The sequence below is a fragment of the Narcine bancroftii genome, chromosome 3 (assembly GCF_036971445.1).
Source record: "Narcine bancroftii isolate sNarBan1 chromosome 3, sNarBan1.hap1, whole genome shotgun sequence".
Taxonomy (NCBI): Eukaryota; Metazoa; Chordata; class Chondrichthyes; order Torpediniformes; family Narcinidae; genus Narcine; species Narcine bancroftii.
In genome coordinates, this window is record NC_091471.1 from 70,432,933 (window position 1) to 70,456,057 (window position 23,125).

Below are 23,125 nucleotides of genomic sequence, written 5' to 3' on the forward strand. Positions count from 1 at the left end.
AGGAATAATGAGACTGCTGGAAGATAACTTTGCAATTTTTTTTATAATAAATCTGCTATTCTAAGTTTCTCAGTGTGATTTTGTTAGATTTAAAACTTCATTTGTATGCAGAACTGCCACTGAATTTTTGTTCTGTTTTCTTTCTGAGCCAAACTCAAGGAGAGTGGATGGAGCTTTATCACCTGTTTTTTGTTACACCTCCTTCACATCCCCCTGGCTCACAGGGGACGATTTAAATGGTATTTCAACTGCATGCTGTTTCCAAATCAATTCATGATACTTGCAGCTGTTTCTGTGGCTTGAGATGCCTGAATTGATGCCTCAAGGGAGAGCACACTGTAATAACATCCCCGGTTGAATTGGTGAATGGCAGTTCACTTAGTATGTACGCTGGCTTAATATAACTACCTGTTTTTATGTCGTTGAGAGTTCATAATGCAAATTTCATAACTAATTTTCAATACTGCATTGTTTAGTAGCCAACAGTTCTTAAACTAGCAGTTATAATATGAACTGCTAATGGCTAGTAATTCTAATTATTCAAACACAAAAAAGTAAACCTGTATAAAAATATTAATTTATTTTAACATGTTTTAAGAAAAATATGAACTTTAATTCTTGTAAGTACATGGTCTGAATTTTAAAGAATGGAATAAGGTAAAATATTTTGAACAATTTTGAAATCGCTGCAAAACTAGAATAGAGTAAAAATAATGTGAATGCTCAATAAACCATCACCTCCTGAAAAGTCTATAAGAGGGTTCAAATGCCAATTGGTAAACAGAACATAAAAAATAGAAACAGAAGGAAATCCTTTGGCCCTTCATGCCTGCTTTGCCATTCAGTATGACACAGAACTGATCCCTGAACTTCAGCCCCACAATCCTGGTCCAACCCCCAACCCTATATCCTTTGACTCAAAAAGTTATCAGTATCAGTTGTGGATATATTTGCAACTGACCCTCCACAGCCATCTTTACAAGAGAATTCCAAAGATTCACTCCATTCTGGCCAAAGAAATTTTTGTCATCTAGGTCTGATAAGGGCTGAAGAAAATAAGGAATGACTGATTCCTTATTTAGATTTCTAATTCTATCATCCTATTCACAGGATACACCCTCCCAAATCCATCGTGGTCAGACCTGAAGGGATGCTATATCTTTCAATGAGACTACCTCTCTTTCTTCTGAACTCAAGTACATAGGTCCAGTCGGCTCAGTTTCTCCTCACACAACATACTCTGTCCTAGCAATTAGATTAATGAACCTTCACGGCATTCTCTCTGTTACAGTGCTACTCTTCATTAGTTTAGGGTGCCAGATCAATGCACTGTATTCCAGATGCAGTCTCACCAGTGCCCTATAAAATGAGAACAAGCGATCACAGTTTTTGGACTCAAATTTTCTTCTGGCATTTTCCTTCCTAATTACTTGCTCTCCTATCAATAATTTGTTTACAACAGCCCAAAGATGCCTCTGAACACCAACATCTTTCAATCTCTCACCTGTAAGGGATCCATAATTAACTTCCAGCGAATGGATTCATTTTTATATATCCAAAGATCTTTTCACATTTTTTATTTAAAATTTGTTTAACCGTGTGTGTGTGTGTGACATGAGAAGTGATCTACGGTAAGTATTTTGAATGTAGGTTTTTCCCTGGAGATAAAATGAGTGTTTTGTTGCAGTCCAGGCCATAGACATTAATGTTATTGATTTTAAAAAAACAAATTCACTGATGGAAAGCTTTGAATATTCAACTGCTTTCATTTTGGCTCCACATGGAGAGCATGTTGTAATTAACCTAAGAAAACAATCCACAGTGTATGTTGTTTTAAGTTTTGAATTTATTAATATATGCAAATGAACAGAACAATGGTTCAGATGTTTGAGAATCACAGCAGGAAGCAATTAAAGAGGCGCTAACCAGCTGCTTATCTCAAAATACGCGGCCTCTTAATAAAGGATTCTGCTTTAGACGTAAATTGCTCAGATGGAAGAGTAGCTGATTCACAAAGCATGGCATTTTTTTTAAACATCTCTTGTGTGTTAATAGGAGTCAAATATACCTCGTTAGTTAATCCCAGTGCAACTGCATTTATTATATGGTCGAGTAATAATAACTTTTGTCCAGTTTTGCTCCAACTAATCTTGATGCATTATTTTAAATTCAAGCCATAGTTCCCATTGATAAGACCATTACCTGATGTTATAAAAAAATTGCAAAGTTATCTTCCAGCAGTCTTATTATTCCTCAATATGACAAGCTCTTATGTCTCTTTGGCTCTCTCCTCCCCCATTACCCTTAACTCTTACACTTAGCATGCAGCACATACCAGAAAGTCAGGTCAAGCATGTCCCAAATTTGGTTTCTGTCTTTACTACTGAAGCTTCAATCAATTGCTCCACCACCAACAAATTGCCATTCCGCTTCCCTTACCTCCATTCTCCCTCTCCGAGGGCAGTTGAAAGAAAATCACCTGCAGAACCTGAATCTTTGTAACATTGTGGAAAAGGCCATTTCATGAATTTCATGAATGTTTGTGCTGAATGGATTTCCTAACTCCATCAGCATCATCAAACTTTATCAGAATTCTGCAACAAAGTAGAGGAAGAGTTGCAGTGGGCCAGATTCAGTAGTTTTATGAACTGTACTGTGGCACCATTTGTAGAGCTGCCACTTCACAGCTTCAGTGATGAGAATCTTATCCTGAGTTCCAGTACTGCCTGTGTGAAGTTTGCATGATCTCCCTTTGACTGGGTGGGTATTCTCTGGGTACTCCTATTTTGAGTGGTTTGGTAGATTAATTGGCCTCTGTAAATTGTGGATGAGTGGTACAAACCGTGACTATATGATATGATGATTCTGTAATCCAGTGGCTCCAGTATTTAATCTTTGGTCTAAATGCATTAGGGGTAAAGAATAAATGGTTGAGTTCAGGTTAAAACTGTTTGATGTACCAAAAATACTCGTGTAATAGTTGATCCCATGTAAAATTCGACCCCCTCCCCATTTTCAGTCCCATCCAAGCTCCCGATGCCCTGACTGTGAACCCTCACCTCGGCTGATCGCCCACCAAAGTTCCCAACACTCCGACCATGGATCCTTGCCTCAGCTGCCTGCCCACCGGAGCTTCCGATGCCCTGAACACGGACTTATACCTGATCCAGGCCATCCGGGATCCCAGCGCCTTGAATGACACAGGTTCTTACTGAAGTCAAAAGTATAACCTGTGTAAAAGTAGACCCTCCCAAATTTGACCCAAATAATTGGTCCAAAAAACTCGACTATTATACGAGTATATATGGTTCTATATATATATATATATATATACATATATAAGTATATATATAAGTGTAAATAACTTTATTTAATGTGCTGAAGTTAATACATGTATTTTGATGCCTGGCATGGTGGGAGGTATCACTGTTGTTCCCAATTCTCCCAATAGGGCTAAATGCCTTATTGTTCTGATTTGGAACTATTTTAAAACTTCTTTGAACTTACTAACTTCTCATAGTTTCAAATTTGATATGGCACTTCTCATTTTGTTGCTGAAGCATGGATCGTTATATTTCAACAAATGCCCTCAATTTTGTTGTAACTGAAATGAAAGATGATGGACAGCCCAAGGTAAGTTAAGTAGTTTGCATTATATTCCTATGGCAGTTTCCAGAACATGCTGAATCGGCAAGCTTGTTTTCTCTTTTGAAGTCCACTTTTGGAAACTTGTTGTGCCATATTGATTGAATTGAGGACAGATGAAACTTTCTCATCAAATTTGGAGAAAAAAAATCATAATACCCAGATGACCATTTGGGCACAATGCTTCAGGTTTTGTAAATTCAATTTTTACATGACGTGAGCATTAATGGTGGCATCTTGAAACACTACAGTCATTCTGGTGAAGATAATCACACAGTGTTTTTGGACAGGGGGACCAAATAAGGATGAGGAAGTAATCCCCAAATATTGCCATGTCAGAACAGTGTTTGACTTGGAGGGCGATCATTAGGTATTTACAAGTTTTAGGAAATTTCTGGCAGGCAGAAATATAACTCTTTCTTAAGAAGGGTTTTATTGACAATTGTACCATCATGGTTTGAGGTAGCTTAGGGGCAACCATCCATCATCTTCTGTTTAGAGATATAACATGGTAACAGGCCCTTCTGACTCATGACCATGCCCCGTTCAGATACACCCAGGTGATCAATTAGCCTACTAACCCCATGCACCTTGGAAAAGTGGAAGAAGAAAGGTGCATCCAGAAGAAACTAACATGACATGGGAGAATGCACAAACTCCTTTCAGGCCAACACTGAATTCAAACCAAGGTTTGCTGCTGCTGTAATAACATTGCATATTTGCAGTTTCTGCTTCTGTTTTGGGTATAATTTTAGAAATATCGAATTTGGGGCCATTTGAGGGTCAAAGTTCAAAGTTCAAATTTATTGTCAGTACATACATAACATCACATATTAGCCTGAGATTCTTTTTCCTTTGGGCCAGACAGAATTATCACTTACTGTTAGTCCAAAAAACTGTACTCAAGAAGATACATATGCATATAAACAAATAAATGTAATCAAACTGCAATACAGAGAGGAAAAAAAAAATATCAATTAAATGCAAAAGTAAGAGTCCTTAAATGAGTCCATGATTAAGTTTCTTGTTGAGAAGTCTGATAGTGGAGGAGTAGTAGCTGTTCCTGAACCTGCTGGGTAGTGTGGCTCTTTGATGATTGCCTCTTCTCTCTGATGAGAGAGTTCCCTGTAGATGTTCTCGATAGTGGGGAGGGTTTTGCCTGTGATGTTCTCGATAGTGCGGAGGGCTTTGCCTGTGATGTCTTAGACTGTGTCCACTAGCTATGGCAGGGCTATCCGCTCATGAGTATTGGTGACTCCATACCAGTCCCTACACAGTGTAGAAATTTGCCAGGGCTTCCAATGTTATACCAAACCTGCATAAACTCCTGAGGAAGTAGAGGCACTGACTTGCTTGCATCATGATGCTATTAATGTGTTGGGTCCAGGAAAAAGCCTCTGAGGTGGTGACTTAAAATAACTTAAATTTCCTCACCCTCTCCACCTCTGATCCCTCAATGATCACTGATCGTTCACCTTTGGTTTTCCCTTCCTGAAGTCAATAATCAGCTCATTGGTTTTGGTGACATTGAATGCAAGGTTGTTTTTGATGGATACTTCAGCCAGGTTTTCAATCTCCCTCCTGTATGCTGACTCATCACCATGTTTTATGCAACCCACTACCATGGATTCGTCAGCAAATTTGTAAATGATGTTGTTGTCGTTCTGACCTACAGTCATAGGTGTGGCAGTGAACATATCACTATTCCGGCGCCAGTGACTCAGGGTCGAATCTGGTGCTGTCCGTAAGGAGTTTGTACATTCTTTTCGTATCTTCATCCAGGTGCTCCAGTTTCCTCCCACATTCCAAAGGCTTTCAGGGTTAGTAGGTTAATTGGTCACAAGGGGGATTTGGGCAATGCAGTCTCTTGGCCGGAAAAGCTTGTTGCCATGCTAAATCTCTTAATTTTTTTTAAAATTAACACAAGGTTGCCCCAAGCCAAAAATGGATTATAGGTTAATATCATTTCATGGTCTTGGTCCACAGCCTAGCATGTTATGGCTCCTTTAGTGTTCATTGTAGTATGTTTTAAGTGCAATAACGATTTCTGCTCACACAACCCTTTTACCTGACTACCTTGCACTCATTAAATAAGTACCTGGTATGAAGAAAATGTCATAAATTCTTTTTCTTGTAAAAGGTCTTACATTTTCATATTTTTATATATGTTATGTAGTTGGTTCAATTATTCAGACATTACATAGAATGATAACTGCACCAGTTTAACTTTAATTGCACTTCAAATTATGATAAAAATGTAATGGCAGGAAACAATATTTAAAATAAATCATATTTGTTGGATATTTTAAGCTGAAAAATTGTAGATTTAGCAATGCATATACAGTATGTCAAAGATATAATTAACACCATAGATTGTTAAAATGTTCAAAAATATCTAATTAGACAAATTCTAATATATTCAAGAAAAATTGATGATATGATACCATTGCTCTGCTCAGATGTACAGTGCTGGGTTTGAATTATGAAGAAGATTTTTAAAATACCTATACCTTCAAAAACTTGGTGGCAGAGAATATGTTAAGTGTGGTTGTTCTGTGAAGTAGAATGATGTTAGATCGGAATATTAGCAATAACTACCTTTTGCAGGCTTTTCTACTACCTTTTTATCGAGTGCTGGATGATAAAATGGGTCTATTATGGCAACATTAGAATGATGTGTATACAGTAGAAGCCCTATTATCCGGCACCTACAAGGATCGTGGATATTCAAATTTTCCATTTGAGTGAGACTCACTCTTTCAATGCCAAACTAATACACTTTTTGAAAGATAAAAGACAGTGCAAAATGTAATTTTTTAAAAAATCCATATTGTAGTCTTTAATTATATAAAATTCACTTTAATGAAGGTAATTCCCATAACTTAAATAATTTAAATTCAAACCCCAGTCGCTGTCACTGTAACAGTATTGTGCTAGCCACTACCCTAACCGTGCTGCCACCATAATTAACCCACTCAAAATCAGGGTCGTCTTATACAGTGCCCGCCATAATATTTGGGTCAGATATTTTTTCTTTATTTGCCCGTGTGCTCCACAGTGTTACATTTGTGATCAAACATTTATATGTAACTGAAGTGCATATTCCAGAGTTTAATTAAGGTTATCTGTATACATTTTATACAGTGACCCTTCATTTCAGGGCACCTTAATGCTTGGGACATTTGACCTCATATTTCAGGTATGTTTAATTGCTTCATTGGTGTAAGTATAAGAGAGCTAGGCTTGCTTCTAAGCTTTTGATCACCTTTGGAGTCTAGTTGCCATTTTTTCAACACGAGGACCAGATTTGTGACAGTGAAAGTCAAAAAAGTCATTATGAAAAACAAGAATAAAACAGTAAGCGGCATCACCCAAATCTTAGAATTCCCAAAATCAACAGTTTGGAATTTCATTAAGAAGAAAAAGCGTACTGGTGAGCTCAGTAAGCGCAAAGGGACTGTTAGGCCAAGGAAGACTGATGAAAGAAGAATTCTCGTCATAATGAAGGAAAATCCCAAATGTATGTCTGACAGATCGGAAACACTCTTCAGGAGGCAGGTGTGGATGTGTCAATTATGACTGTCCACAGAAAGCTTCATGAACAGAGGCTACACTGCAAGATGCAAACTAACGCAAAGCTGGTATGCTTTGGATTTTGGGCAGTTCCTTTACGCCGTCACCCTTTGCTGTTGCCATCACACCGATACAAGTTCTTGGTCTCATCTGTCCACAAGACCTTTTTCCAGAATTCTGCAGTTGTTTTAAGTGCTTCCTGGCAAATTGTAATCTGGCCATCCTGTTTCTGTAGCTAACTAGTGGTTTGCATCGTGCAATGCAACCTCTGTATTTCTGCTCATGAAGTTTTCTGTGGACATTAGTCATTGACCATCCATATCTGCCACCTGAAGAGTGCTTCTGATCTGTTGGACATACGTTTGAGGATTTCTTTCCTTATGACGAAAATTCTTCTGTCATCAGCAGTGGAGATCTTCTTTCGAATACCTTTGTGCTTACTGAGATCACCAGTGCACTCTTTCTTCTTAATGATGTTCCAAACTGTTGATTTGATAATACTAAGGTTTTGTTCTTGTTTTTCAGTCTCATAATGGTTTCTTCGACTTTTATTGGCACAACTCTGTCATTGTGTTGAAAAGAATTGCAACTTCAGACTCCAAAGGTGATCAGAAGCTTAGAAGCAAGCCTAGCTCTTTTATACCTGCGCGAATGAAGCAATTAAGTATACCTGCATAATCCAAACATCTGTGAAGCCAATGGCCCAAACATTATGCCCTGAAATGAGGAGCCTATGCCTATAAAGTGCTGTCATTTCTACATGGTCAAACCAAAATGTACACAAATAACCTTGTATGAACTCTTGAATGTGCACTTTAATTACATGTGAATTGTTTGATTACAAACTTAAAACTATGGAGTACAGGGGAAAATAAAGGAACAAAGTGTCTTTGTCCCAAATATTATGGAGAGCACTCTACACCGAGTTTAAAATGCATACCTTGACAGCGAAGTCTCAGCACCGCTGCCATTTTCCCTCTCCCTCTCCATATCCTATCCCTATCCCGCCAACTCTGTCTCAAGTGTCCCGGTTAGGCGCTAGGTGTACTCTACCTCCTTCTCCGTGCTGACAACCAGACTCACCTCCACCCAAGTGTCCCAGTCAGACCCTTGTCGCACCTTCCTTGCACTAACAACCTGACTCACCTCCATGCATGTGGCGACAGCAAAAAAATGCGTACACATTGAGGTGAATTGCTACTTCAGCGGGTCAAACTTGCTCATGTCCAACGAAGTCTTTGTGTTCCCCCGCGGGCTTCATCCGCCCAGTCTTATTTATTTGAATTTTATCTATTTATTTATTTCCTCGATTTTTTTTTTGTCGTCACTGGCATAGGTCAGACTCACTAAAAGATTGTTTTTCTTCTGACAGGGTCAAGCAAGGTCTCACAAGCAACCAGAAGTACGATTCAGTGAGGTTCCCTCAAGGTTGCAACATGACTTCATTGCGGACAGCGTGAAACCAAAGTACCAGGAAAGAGTGAAGCAGGTTCAGCTTGAGTGGTCGGCGTCTTCTGGAATCTCCCCAACTTTTCAGAGTAATGTAACAGATGCGGATGCTCGGAGGGAAGTAGCAAACAATGCTAACACAAATTCCATTTCAGAGCAGTACTGTGACCTTTCAAATTCACCATTGAACAAGCGTGTTTCTGGCTGTACCTGGAATCAGTTTATAAATGGCAATGCTGGGCTGTCCATTGTGAATGCTAACCGGCTGGTAACTCCAAAATTGTCAACTGGGCACCAAGATCCCATGGTTACACAAACCAAATCAGCAGAAAAAAGCAAAGAGCATTCAGAATCCACGGACCAACAACGTGGGAGTGGGTCAGGAAAAACTAGCAGAAGAGATTCTAAATGCTCTAAAAACCAACCAATAGACAACTCCATTGAGTGGGACAAAAATAGCCAGAAGGGAACAGAGTTACAATTTCATAGGACTGCAAAATGTAAGAAGGACACTTCAGCAAATCATGTTGCAAGTCCAGAAACACCATCAAGAGCATCTCCCATCAGGCCCACCGCATTGAGCAGTCAAGAAAAGGATTCAGGTTCTGTAATGATTAGAATCCCAATAAAACCACAGTCATCAATGTCTGCTGGCAGTAGAACAAGAAAGGGAAGGTTGTCAAAAACAATCTTGAACAAAAGATTACAACTGGAACCCCTATTTGCTGAATCAAATGTTAAAAATGCCCTAGGTAATAACTTTCCCAATGATGAAGATAAAGGAAGTAACAGTAGGAGCCAGATCAGTAGCAAGATTATCAAGCAGCAGAGTAGAAATGTGGAGAATGAATTCAGTCAAATCAACCTAGCAGTGGGGAGAGCCTGTGAACCAACGGACCTCTCAAATAGTGGCAGCAGGGTTAGAAAACCGACTGCCATATTGGCATCACCGGTTTTCATTGATCCCACCAAAAACAGAAGTGGGCCCACGGAAATGAAGCATTCAAAGCATGCAGCTAAAAACACCAACATTTCTGCCAAATGTAAAACCATGAGTCTTCTGAAGGAAAACAGTGTCTCACAGGAAAAAAGTACAGTCATGGAGCCTCCATCTGCCTACCCAATAACCCCAGCTAGTCCATTGTATTCCAATACAGACAGTCTCACAGTCATTACCCCAGTGAAGAAAAAACGGGGAAGACCAAAGAAGCAGCCATTACTTACAGTTGAGACAATACATGAAGGAACTGCTACAAGCCCAGTAAGCCCCATCTCTTGTGAGTCTCCCAATAGCAGTAAGAAAAAGAAAAAAAGAAAAATCAATGGTAAACTAATACCAATGAATTCTGTCAGCTTAGAGCCTAATCATATGTCATTTCCCAAAAAGGATGGAAAAATAAATGTTCTGGATAAGAAAACAATCAAAACTATCAATAAAATGAAAACCATGAAACGGAAGAATATTTTGAATCAAATTCTGTCTTATTCTAACAATAATACAGCACTGAAAAAGAAAGTACAGTCCTGCAGTACTGCTTCAGCAATCTCTTCTGCCCTTGAGACCAAGTTAGGAAAACAAATTAATGTTAGCAAGAGAGGGACTATTTATATCGGCAAAAAGAGAGGAAGAAAACCAAAAGCCATGGGACAAATGCAGCAAATTGGAAACAAAGATGCTGATAAATATTTAAAGCCGATTTCTACCCATTCAGAAACTCCAACTGTGCCTTTTGGTTCACAAATGACTGGAACAGTTTCACCAACCACTGCACACCCATCACCTCCCCAGGCAGTGGGGCCTGCAGGTAGCCTCAGCCCAGTCAATAGTGAAACCAACTTATCTGAGTCAAAGGCAATGCCAAACCTTCAGCCAATTTGTGCACTTCCTACAAAAACCCCAAAAAGCTTGCATGCAAGCACTTGGAAGTTGTCTCCACCTAGGCTTCTGGCAAATTCTCCTTCTCATTTATCTGAGGCAGCTTCTTTAAAGGAGATTACGCTATCACCGATCAGTGAGTCTCACAGTGAAGAAACGATACCAAGTGATAGTGGAATTGGAACGGACAATAACAGCACTTCTGATCAAGCAGAGAAGAGTACAGAATCACGCCGCAAATACTCCTTTGACTTTTGTACTCTTGATCCCTCAGAAGGTGCAACAGTAGAACCGGGTGCTAAAGGAAAACACAATCACAGACAGAAACACATGCTCGTGGATGATTATCGCATTCATGAAAACATGAAGAAGCAGAAACATAGACGAAAGAGAAAAAGCTTGCAAATGCACAGCAGAGATGATTTGCAATTCATAGCGGACCTTGAAGAACTAACTGCAAAATTCCAAGTGTTTCGCATCTCTCACAGAAGCTACACATTTTATCCTGATAACCCATATCCCAGTATTTTTAGGGTCAATTTTGATCATTACTATCCTGTGCCATATATTCATTATGATCCATTACACTATCTTCGCCGGACAGCTGATCTTAAGTCTAAGAAAAGGCGCGGCAGACCTCCCAAAGCCCAAGAGACTATGACAAAGGTGCCTTTCATTCAGGGTTTTGGTTACCCATTACCTAGCGGGAGTTACTATGCACCCTATGGCATGCCTTATACGTCAATGCCTATTGCTACAGGTATGATGAACCTTGGGTATTATGGGCAATATTCAGCTCCTTTTTACTTGTCTCATGCACTTGGGTCATCTGCTCCCTTCTTGCGGCCCACAATGCCTCCACCCCAGTATCATGCCAGCTCCCACTTAAAAATGCCATCAACTGCCAAACACAAGGTAAAACATACCATGCATTTGCAGCCTTCACTAGGGATGGATTTAAGCACCATGCAGCCTTCTTTAACGTCACAAAGAGGTGGCGGTGGTGCAGGAATGCCCAGCAGCCGCATTCATAAACGCAAGCATAGGCACAAGCATAAGCATCGAGATGACCGGCTCATGGGGTCACGGGAAGACTTGGGTGAGATATTTGGGCACAAATCTGATTTTGCTAAAGCTTTAGTTCATCAGAAACTAGAAAGCAGTGACAAAGATCTCACTCTGGGTGCTGACAAAGGAAAACATAAAGAGAAGCTGAGGCAGCAGCATGTCGAACCAATTCACACTGGGCAAAAGGTCTCAAAAAATATCTTTGACATAGATACATCATCAAAGTTAGCTCTTTCTGATTTACCACAATGGACAAGGACTACAGAAAAAAACGATTCCATCACTGAGTCTATTGACGCCTGTGTTAGAAGGTACACAAGCACTGAGACACGGACAAGGAGGGATACATCCATGGACCTCTATGGGGATATGCACTCTGTAAGCAGTATGGCTGAAAAGAGGGAAAGTGAATCAAATGGAAATAGAAAAAGGCACTTTGAGGGTTTTGGATCATATCGGGAGAAGAATGGACCAGTGCTGAGGACTAATAAAAAAGACTGGGGGCAAACTCTATATAGTACCCCTGCAGCACCAGGTAAAGATATGGTTTTTTTTAAATAACTGTTCTAATATATTGTGTGTATCAATTGTACATTAAAATGCAATATGCCCAAACAGATAATTATTCAGTTTGCTTATCTCTAAATCTGCCTAATCTGATATCCTAAATTTCAGAATGGTTTTCTTTTCTCATTCCAGCATAAAGGATTCTTTTGGCTTTAAAATTAATGTAGCCATTTTCCAGTGGAATTATTAATACATTATTGATCAAATTATGAATTAGTAATAAAATTGCTACCCCATTACAGCTAACTTCAACAGTTAATGTGATATGCATTGGTTTAGGTCACTTTTGTTGTGATTTGCTTTTCAGTGAAGACATTGAAAATAATGAGATTATTATGGCATGCAGTAGCTTTGCTGAATGGAGTAATATGTGACTGAACTTTTCAGTAGGTTACTTGCATGTGGTATTTGAGAAGTGATGTAGATCTTTATCACTACTAGTCTTAGCTTGGCAAAGCAATGAAGCCTTCACCAAACTACTCATTCGAACATCCTTAAGCATTTTAAGTTTAGCTCTATATCATATGGGACATTGGAGCCTGGAGCATGTTGATTGAGAGGATGGTATTTGTACTGAATTCCATGAGGGGAAATTTTGTTTTATGGTCGATATTCTGTAATAAATCACTGCATTTCATAACTCCTTTGAGAGATTAGTATATGTGTCTTCAGAGGTGCAAAGTAGACTAAACAAGCCCAACAGATTAAGGAAAATTGGCTACTCTTTAGCAGTAATTTGAAAGCCTATAGAATTTGTAATTTTGTGGTATTTTCTGGTAAAATGTACAAGAACACTCAATCATCAATAAATATTGCACCCGGAGTCTTTGTTGTGTTTGAACTCCATAACTTTTTTAAAAATATATCCCTTTTTATAAGATTATCAGCTATTTAATTTTATTTTAGTCTAAATGACAAGTTGGTGAGTAAAGGAACAGGATAGTATAATAGATATTTCAAGAAAATAATAAATTTGGAACTAGAATGTACTAAGATTTAAAGTATTAGTGGAAACATTGGCACCAAAGATTAGTAAATATCTCAGACTATTATTTCTGATGGCAGTTTTAAAGGGAGAAAATTGCAAATCATTTAGCCATATTTTCATAAACCTCTCTTGAATCAGGAACTTTCCCTTATGGATTGGAAAATAGCAAAATTAATTCCAGTATTTAATAAAGATGAGAGATTAATACAAGGAAATTCTGAATTTGTTCCTTTAACATCAGCTGTGGAAAATTATTGAAATCTACAGTTTACAGTGTAGAGACTGAGTATGCGGAGAAATTTGATCTTACTAGGGAGGCATTTTTTAAATTTCAAATTTGTGTTACAAATTAGTTAATTGATGGAATTAAATAACCAAAGTAAACAAGCTGAACAGAGTTCATTCAGAATCAATATCCAAATAATGTAAAATAAGTCTCCGTGTAAGAAGCAATCAATTAAAGCTTGTGGAACAGAAGACAGATATTACAAAGGTAGGAGAAGATGAAAAGCAAGGAATAAAGGTATGTTTTTAAATTGAAAGCAGTTTGAGAAGACAGTTGAGACCAACGTAATTCAATTTCACCAAATCGCACAAGTAATGGTGGCAGTATTAATTGTACGGGGGCCTGAACTCAATCCACATTGAATGGAAAGGAGAGATTCAAGTATATTGTAAATGTGAACAATTAGGAATAGAAAAAGTTAAAGATATCAACAAATTCTGGTCTCTTTCCATTTAAAAATGTCTTGCTTTTCTGGTTTTCCAGCCAGTGTGGATAACTTTATATTTTTTCTCATTATATTTCATCATCTGTACTCGCTAACATAACCTGTTACATATGTTTGTGACCTCTTTGTGATTCTTTTCTTGCCTAGCATTATATTATCAGCCAACCTGGATGCATTACACTCAGTTCTACCATTCAGTTTAATTATATGGATTTCAATTATATAGTTAATAGGAGAAGGAAACCACTAATCCTTGTAATTGCCCAGATGTTAAAAGCTGTCAGTCTAAAAAGAATCTATTGTTTCTGATTTGTGCATTGTGTTCAGCAGTCATCATTTCCTGATCAGAGGCCCAAATTTCATTTAGGTTGTCTTATAAAATGGTCTTTGGAAGTTAAAACATATCTTTAGCTATCTTGTAGTACGAAAATTATTGGCTCAGTTAACATATTGGAGCGGCACGGTTATCTTGTTAGGGTGGAAAGGTTAGAATAGAAGAGCAGCACTTTTAACGTCATGGTTACCACAATGCTATTACAGCACCAGCGACCCGGGTTCAAATCTGATGCTGATTGTAAGCATTTCATACATTCTCCCCATGTCTGTGTGGCTTTCCTCTGGGTGCTCTGGTTTCCTCCCATCTTTCAAAATGTACAGGGGCTGTAGGTTAATTGGGGTATTTGGGCAGCAGGGGCTTGTGTACCGGAAGGGCCTAATACTGGGTTGTATGTATTAATATAAAATTTGGAAAAAAAACAAATTCCTCAGTTTATATTCATAAACCACCATGCATTTATCTTTTGTTACCTCTACTTGATCATAAAGCAGAACAGACCATCATACTTATCTAATTAATTCCACTTGCCTGCATTAATTCCCTATTAATCCATACCTTGTCAAAATGCCTTTTAAATGTGATCACGGTTCTGACATCGAGCACCTCATCTGGCATCTCACTCCAGATTCCAGCTACTCATTGTGTGAAAAATTTGCCCCTTAGATCTCCTTTAAACTATCTCCCTCTCAGACATAGACCTATACCTTCTACTTTTAGACCTCCTTCCATGGGAAACATGTTTCTCATTACCTCATTCATGTCATTTCCTAGTCTCCTTTGTTCCTGAGAAAACAAGCTCATCCTATCTAATCTCTCCCCATAATGAAAGTCTTCCATCCTGGTGAATCTACTTTGCTCTCTCCAGTGCAATAACATCCATCCTACCAGCAGAACTGCACACAATTAATGTATGAAAATAGTTATAACATAAAACCTTTCCTGGAATCAGTGCCTCAAGGCAACCCTTAAGAAGGCACGCCAATGGCAAATGGCGGCACAGTCAGCATAGAGATTAGTGCGAAGCTATTACAGTGCCAGTGACCCAGGTTAAATTTTATTTACCACAGTTGATACCAGCCATTTCAACCCATGCCACCTAATTAACCCATAGCCCCATATAATTTGGAGGGTTGGTGGAAACTGGAGCTCCTGGGAAAAACACACACAGACATGGGAGAACAGACATGCTCTTTATAGACAGTGCTGGATTTGAACCCAGGTTAATAGTGTTGTGGTAACAGCTGCAGCTAGAATCCTGCACTGTCTGCATGTTCTTCCTGTGTCTGCTCTGGTTTCTTCCCGTGCTTTAAAAACTAGGGGGGGTTGAAGGTAAATTAGTGTATTTGGGCGGCACGGGCTTGTGAGCCAGAAGGTCCTATACTGTATGTCTAAATTTTAACATTTTTAAAATGTAATTTAAATCAATTCTGGATGATCTTAATCAATACTATGATGTTTTATCTTGTCCTTACAAAATCATAGTGTGTAGGACATCAGGTCAAAGATTTTTTGGGGATTTTGGACTTGTTACTTTCTTTAGTACCACTTCTTCACAAAAACTAATTTCACATTTTCACCATACCCATTGATACAAATTATTTCCAGAATGTTTTGTTCTCTTCCAAAAAATAACACCTCTGGTTTTCCCTTCCTGAAGTCATTAAAATGAGCTCTTTGGTTTTGGTGACATTGAGTGCAAAGTTGGTGCACTATTCAGCCAAGTTTCAATCTCCCTCCTTAATGCTGACTCATCGCCCCTTTTTAAAGATCCCACTTCCGTGTTGTCGTCAGCAATTTTGTAGATGGTGTTGCTGTCGTACTGAGCCATAGGTGTATAGCGAGTAGAGTGGGGGCTAAGAGCGTAACCCTGTGGTGCCCTGCTGCTGATGGAGATGTTCTTACCAATCCTCACTGATAGTGATCTGGAGATGAGGAAATCCAGGATGGGATTACACAGTGGGGAGTTGAATCCCAGGTCTTGGAGTTTGCTGAACAGTTTTGAGGAGATGATAATTTTAAATGCCAAAGTGTAGTAGATAAGGAGCATGTATGCATCTTTGCTATCCAGATGTTCCAGGGCTTTGTGTAGAGAGAGTGAGTTGGCATCCACCGTAGACATGTGCTATGATAGGCAATTTAGAACAGATCCATGTCCCCACTCAGACAGGAGCTGATAGGCTTCAACTCAGCCTTTCAAAACACTTCATCGTTGTTGATGTGAGTGCCACTGGACAATAGTCATTTGGGTAGGTTACTATGCTCTTCTTGATACGATTGGCACCTGTTTGAAAAAGGTGAGTACCACGCTCTGCTGGAGTGACATGTTGAAGTTATCCATGAGTACATTGGCAAGGTGGTCAGCACAGATTTTTAATACTCAGCCAGGTACTCCATCCAGACTGGATGTTTTCCTCAGATTCACTCTCCTGAAGGCAACCCACACGTAATCCTCAGATATGGAGACTAGAGGATCATCAGGGGACATGGGGGTGTGCAGTGTTGGTTCTTCCTTATTCTTATGGTCAAATTAGGCAAAGAAGGCATTGAGTTCATCTGGGAGTGGAGCCATGTCTTGGTTAGAGCTGGGAAGGAATTTGCTCCAGTTGTCTCAACGTAAGCACTAATGAGCATTAAACCAATCAAATTACTTTAAAAATTTAAACAAACATTAAAATTTAGTACATTTAACAAAAAAGTTGAATTCTCCTGACGCAGGCAAAGAATTCTATTCAAATGAGTGGTGCATTCAATCCAATTCCACGACTGACCTGGTGTAATAGCTGAATGGCAATTTGATCCCAGCAAGACTGGTCTCAACTGCAACACACTGAATAGAAACTGGTGACAGAGCTGTGACAGATGTATTGGCATCTGTCACTCATTTGGTCTTGGACTTAAAATGGGTTCATCGATGGTCAGTGTGAATGGATGAACATCAGCAGTTGGATTTGGAACCACCAGCCATATACGTGACCTGTTATAAAATGTTTTTTTTTAATGTATTTGCTAGCGTATTTTTTCTGCTACTTTCTCTCTATCAACTTATTTTTCATTTTTTGCTGAAATTGCAATCCTCAGGTTTACTGTTCTTGTTGCCAACATGGTGAGTCTTTTCCTGTATTCTAATCAAGGTCGGCGCCAAAGGAGAGCATTCGCAGGCATGCCCCCCCAAACTTGTGAGGTGCTGTGCCCCCTTGCGGCCATTGTTCGCCATCAGACATGCCCCCACCCACATCACTAGCGTGTCTCACCACACTAATGACTCTCCATGCAATAAAGGCAATGCTTCTGGCTGCAATGTCAGAGGGATGGAGGAGGTTTACATCCATTCGGCAGGTAGGCCACCACCAGCACCCCTCCTTGCTGAGCAAGTTTATGACTGTCGGACTGTGCTCCCCCCCCCACTCCCAGTTGCACTAATGTCCCCAGCTAACACTCATTCTGGTGCTGACCCAGATTCTAAAGTTGCTTTTAGCATTCCTTAAAAGCCGCAGCTGGATAATTTTTTCTGTGTCAACTCTGTTCCGAGGATGTGTTACAATTAATTAGTGCTTCAAATGTTGGCCTTTGATTACTTATCATCATATCTTATAATGTTTCCAGCCCAGTTCAGCCACCTCAAATCCCAAGATCTAATGTTCACATTGAGTACCTTTGTGTATTTATAGAACCACAGAACATTACAGCATAGAAACAAACCCTTCAGCCTTTCTAGCCTGTGCCGAATTATTTTTTTCTGCCTAGTCCTACTGATCTGCACCCAGTCCATAGTTCTCCATACCCCTCCCATCCATGCACCTGTCCAAATTCTTCTTAAATATTGAAATTTAGCCCGCATTCACCAATTCAGCTAGCAGCTCATTCAACACTCCCACCACTTTCTGTGAGAAGAAAGTCCCCCAATGTTCCCCCAAGACTTTTGCCCTTTCACCCTTAACCTATGTCCTCTAGTTTGTATCTAACCTACCCTGGAAAAAAAACCCACCTTCATTTACCATCTATCCCCCTTATCATTTTAAATACCTCTATCAAATCTCCCCTCATTCTTCTATGCTCCAGGTAATAAAGTCCTAACCTATTTAACCTTTCCCTGTAACTCAATTCCTGAAGTCCAAGCAACATCCTATTAAATCTTCTCTGTACTCTTTCCATCTTATTGATATCTTTCCAGTAGTTAGGTGACCAAATTCAGATGTACAGCATGGTAACAGGCCCTTTCGGCCCACAAGTGCCACCCTATTACACCCAAAACTGCACATGATACTCCAAATGTGGCCTCACCAATGTCTTGTGCAACTTTACCATAACATCCTAACTCTTAAACTCAATACTTTGATTTATGAAGGCCAATATGCTAAAAGTTCTCTTTACAACCCTATCTACCTGTGATGCCACTTTCAGGGAATTATGCATATCTATATTCCCTGATCCCTCTGTTCCACCACACACCTCAGTTGCCCTAACGTTCTCTGTGTATGTCCTTACTTGGTTTGTCCTTCCAAAATGCAAGACCTCACATTTGTCTGCATTAAATTCCATCTGCCATTGTTCAGTGCATTTTTCCAGCCTGTCCAGATCCCTCTGCAAGCTTTGAAAACCTTCCTCAATGTCCACAACGCCTCCAATCTTAGTGCCATCTGCAAACTTGCTGATCCAATTTACCACATTATCATCCAGATCATTGATATAGATGACAAACAACAATGGTCCCAGCACCGATCCCTGAGGCACTCCACTAGTCACAGGCCTCCAGTCTGAGAAGTAAATCATACACCACTACTCTCTGGCTTCTTCTGTCCAGTCATTGTCAAATCCAGTTCACTACTTCACCATGAATACCTAGCGTCTGATCCTTCCCTGACTAACCTCCCATGCGGGACCTTGTCAACAACATACACAGCCTTCCCTTCATCAACTTTCCTGGTAACCTCCTTGAAAAACTATAACATTGGTTAAAAATTACCAACCACGTGAAAGCCATGTTGACTATCCCTAATCAGTTTCTGTCTATCCAAATAATTGAATATCCGATCTCTTAGAACACCTTCCAAAAATGTACCTACTAGTGACATCAGGCTCACAGGCACATCTCTTGTCTACTTTCTCTGCTCAGGCTACTCTCTTTTCTGGCTCTTTTATTTCTGCTTGCTTTCCTTCTCCTTGCTTTCTTTTTGAAGTATGTCATAAATAATGTTTTTGGTTTTGCAGCACGTATTCTCAAGCTTTTGACAAGAGTTAAAGTTTATTATGATCTAACTATTATATACCTGGTGAAACACACTCCAAACCATAATGAACATGTACACAATGCATAATAATCACATAGGTACATAAAGGATACAATTTAAAATAAAGAGTTATAAATAAATAATATCTACTATATGAAAATAGGTAACACAATTGCTTGTGGTGGAACAAAGGAAAATGATGACATGCAAGAAGGTGGAATTAGAGCACTGCAGGCATTGATTGTTTTAGGACTGAAGGAGATCAAAGGATAGACTGGACATTGAAATTTTTAAATTATGTCACTGTAAGTTGCAAAGGGCAAAGCACTTTCCCCTGAACTATTCATTATTAGTAGCATTCTGTTATTGTTTAACAGTGTAATGAAAGCTGTAATTCAAAAAAAATGTATGATTAATGGTAATTCATTAAAGTTTCTTGGCTACTTGGCATAATAAAGAATTTAGGAAGAGAATTCCAAAATGTTGTGGCATACAATTTTGCATTGATATTACAGTGAAATGAAAACCAGGAGGAAATGTAAGGCTGAAAAACATTTGGGCGAGAATTGTACAAAATGATTGGTAGATTTAGACACAGGTGCAGGATTTTCTAATAGATTTGTTGATATTGTGACAACCAACGTGCTTGGTGTTCAGGCAAACTAGCTCCAATTGTAACGAGCACGCAGTCAGAGCAGCCTACATCAAGATGGCGCCGGACATCTTCCCCTTCCCTTCAAGGAAAGGGCCCGCACACACAAAATATGAATAGCTGCCAGTAATGAAGCAACTTCTGGTTCCCAGCAGCGGGAACAGGGAGCGCCTTTAAATGCTCAATGAGCAAACAATAAGGCAGCGAGTTTTGGAACAAACCTGTCGACAGCCAGTCTCGTTTGCTACGTATTTGACCCCGACAGTCCAAAAGGTATTTTGGACACAACATCATGGATACAGCAGCAGTAAACTTCCTACTTTCTGGATGCACTGGTGGCATTGTACTTAGTTCAGTCAAGCCAAGGCACAGTTCCAGATCAGACAAATAACATCGAACTCCATGAAGTACTTCCACAAGGTGAGCTCCTTGGATCAAGAAACCACTGCTCAGGTAGATGACTTCATCCTTACCCCACCAGAGGAAGACAAATAATGCAGCGCTGAAAGCGCTGCTGCTCAGCGCCTTCAGACTCTCCAGACGTGAAAGAGCAGCCAGGCTAATGCATCTACCACACATCCAAGACTTTGCAGCCAAACTGCATGGAGCCCACATCTCAAAAATCAACCTGCTACGTGGCTATCATCAATTCCTGTTGCAGCCAGAAGACATCCAGAAAACTGTTTTGATCAGCCCTTTTGGCCTTTTCAAGTATCTGAGGATGCATTTTGGGCTAAAAAATGCACCACAGATTTTTCAGCGCCTAATGGATGGAGTGGGCCAGGATTTGTATTTCCTATTCATAGACCTGGATGACATCCTGATCACCCGCAGGAACCGTATGGAGCACTTATCCAGCTGTAGACCCAACTGAGCAAGTTTAGTCTGACCATTAACCCAACCAAGTGCCAGTTTGGGCAGGAAACCATTAATTTCCTTGGCCACAGGATCTCAAAGTACTGCACAACTCCTTTGCTGAACAAGGTAGAAGCTATCCAGAAGTTCAACAGGCCTACCACAGTCAAAAAGCTACAGGAATTCGTGGGCATGGTAAACTTCTACTACCGCTTCCACCCATTAGCAGCCAGCATCATGCGACCACTGTTCACCCTGAAGTCGGGTAAAAAGAAAGACATCACTTGGAACCCAGAGGCTGAAACCACTTTTGTCCAAACAAAGGAGGCCCTGGCAAATACTGCCATGCTAGAACACCCCAGGACTGATGTTCCAACAGCCCTCACAGTGGACAAATCAAATACAGCTATCGGTGAAGTACTGGAACAATTCATGGACGGACACTGGAATCCCTTGGCCTTCTTTAATAGACATTTAAGACCACCCGAGTTGAAATACAGTGCTTTTGACAGTGAGCTGTTAGCACTCTACCTGACATTCTGGCATTTCAGATACTTTCAGGAAGGCAGACCGTTTACAGCTTTCACCGACCACAAGCCCCTAACCTTTGCGTTCACCAAGGTATCAGATCCCTGGTTAGCCCAGCAGCAGTGGCACCTTTCGATATAATTGGAGTTCACGACAGCGATCCAGTACATCTCCAGTAAAGACAGCGTCGTGGCGAACGATCTATCCAGGCCAATCATCCATTTATTGGGACAGGGAAACAATTACTCTGAGCTAGCAGAGGTGCAATGAGGAGACAAGGAGATACACAGCTACAGGACCGCAGTCTCAAGACTGCAGCCGCAGGATGTACCCTTGGGTGCAGGTGAGCTGAAGTTCCTTTGCGATACAGCCACGGGCCATCCCCCCCCCCCCCCCATTGTCCCAGCAGCCTGGAAACAGTGTATATTTGACTCCATGCATGGCCGAACGCACCCCTCAATCCGAACCACAGTCCGCATGTTATCCAGTTGATTCATGTGGCATGGCCTCAAAAGATGTCAGCGGCTAGGCGAGGACATGCACTCAGTGTCAGACAGCCAAAGTCCAGAGGCATACTAAAGACCCCCCCACAGCAGTTCAAACCCACAACCCACAGATTCAACCACATCCACGACAACATTGCAGGGCCACTGCCGATATCACGGGGAGCATGGTACCTCCTCACCATGGTGGACCATTTCATCAGATGGCCAGAGGCAGTTCCCCTCACAGACGCTACCATTCAATACTGCGCCAGGGCCTTAGTCACAACTTTGGAAGCACATTTCGGCAACCCAGCCCACATCACATCAGACAGAGGGACCCAGTTCACATCAAGCCTGTGGGCCACCATAACCAGCTTGTTGGGGGATCCAGCTGCATATTAGCAATCAGTTTATACTTCTGGTTGTTAAACAGCTGTCTTTCCCCAGCATGACCTGCTTGGATGTGGTATCCTCTCATTACCTGGTTGCATTTTCCTGTCATAAAATGTTTACTATGGTTGACACTTGAAGGTGAAATCAACCTCAGCTTGGAAAGCCCTTCAAAGCTCAGGAGTGAAATGAATGGCCGCTAACAATTGATGTCCACTTGATGACTGTCTTGTGTGATCCCCAGGCAATGAATGTCAGTGTTTGATGGGAATGGAATTGTGAAGCAGAGTTGAGCCATCATCACCAGTATTACTCTGAGATTAATCTCTTCTATCTTGCCATTGGACTATCAGGTGGTCTCTCCAACTCCCATATTAATAATCTGATTTTGCATTCGTTGTTGGTTTAAATCTCTAACAGTTCCAACTTTAGTTTTTATTTCCAGGAAGTGTAAGCAATTTGAATGGAAGGAAGGACAGAACATATTTCCGATTACAATGATGGCTTAAATCATATTTAAAATGGCAAAACTGAAGAAAGAATCAAGGTTCTGCAATTAGAGAAAGTAACATATCCTTCCTGAGCTCCATATTTCACCAACCCTAATCTATCTGGTTAAACAAGAAAATATGCACATGCTGGGCTCTGGTGCAATACACAAAAGTGCTGGAAAAAATTAGTAGGTCATGCAACATCCTGGTGGAGCGCATCCATAGACACTTGAAATCAGCACATGGCCAGGCTGAAAGGCCC

General features: G+C 40.3%; 1 protein-coding gene and 1 long non-coding RNA gene across 3 annotated transcripts in view; one reads left to right on the forward strand and one right to left on the reverse strand.

Annotated features, from left to right (window-relative positions):
* setbp1 (SET binding protein 1) overlaps nt 1-23,125 on the forward strand; it is a 331,846-nt gene that overhangs the window by 230,299 nt on the left and 78,422 nt on the right. For both annotated transcript variants that reach the window (XM_069924235.1, XM_069924234.1), the window contains exon 3: nt 8,591-12,146. In XM_069924235.1, coding sequence (XP_069780336.1) covers nt 8,591-12,146 — 3,556 coding nt within the window. The remainder of the gene's footprint in view (nt 1-8,590; nt 12,147-23,125) is intronic.
* Nucleotides 1-23,125, reverse strand: part of LOC138757242 (uncharacterized) — a 1,106,005-nt gene that overhangs the window by 79,024 nt on the left and 1,003,856 nt on the right. The window lies entirely within an intron of this gene.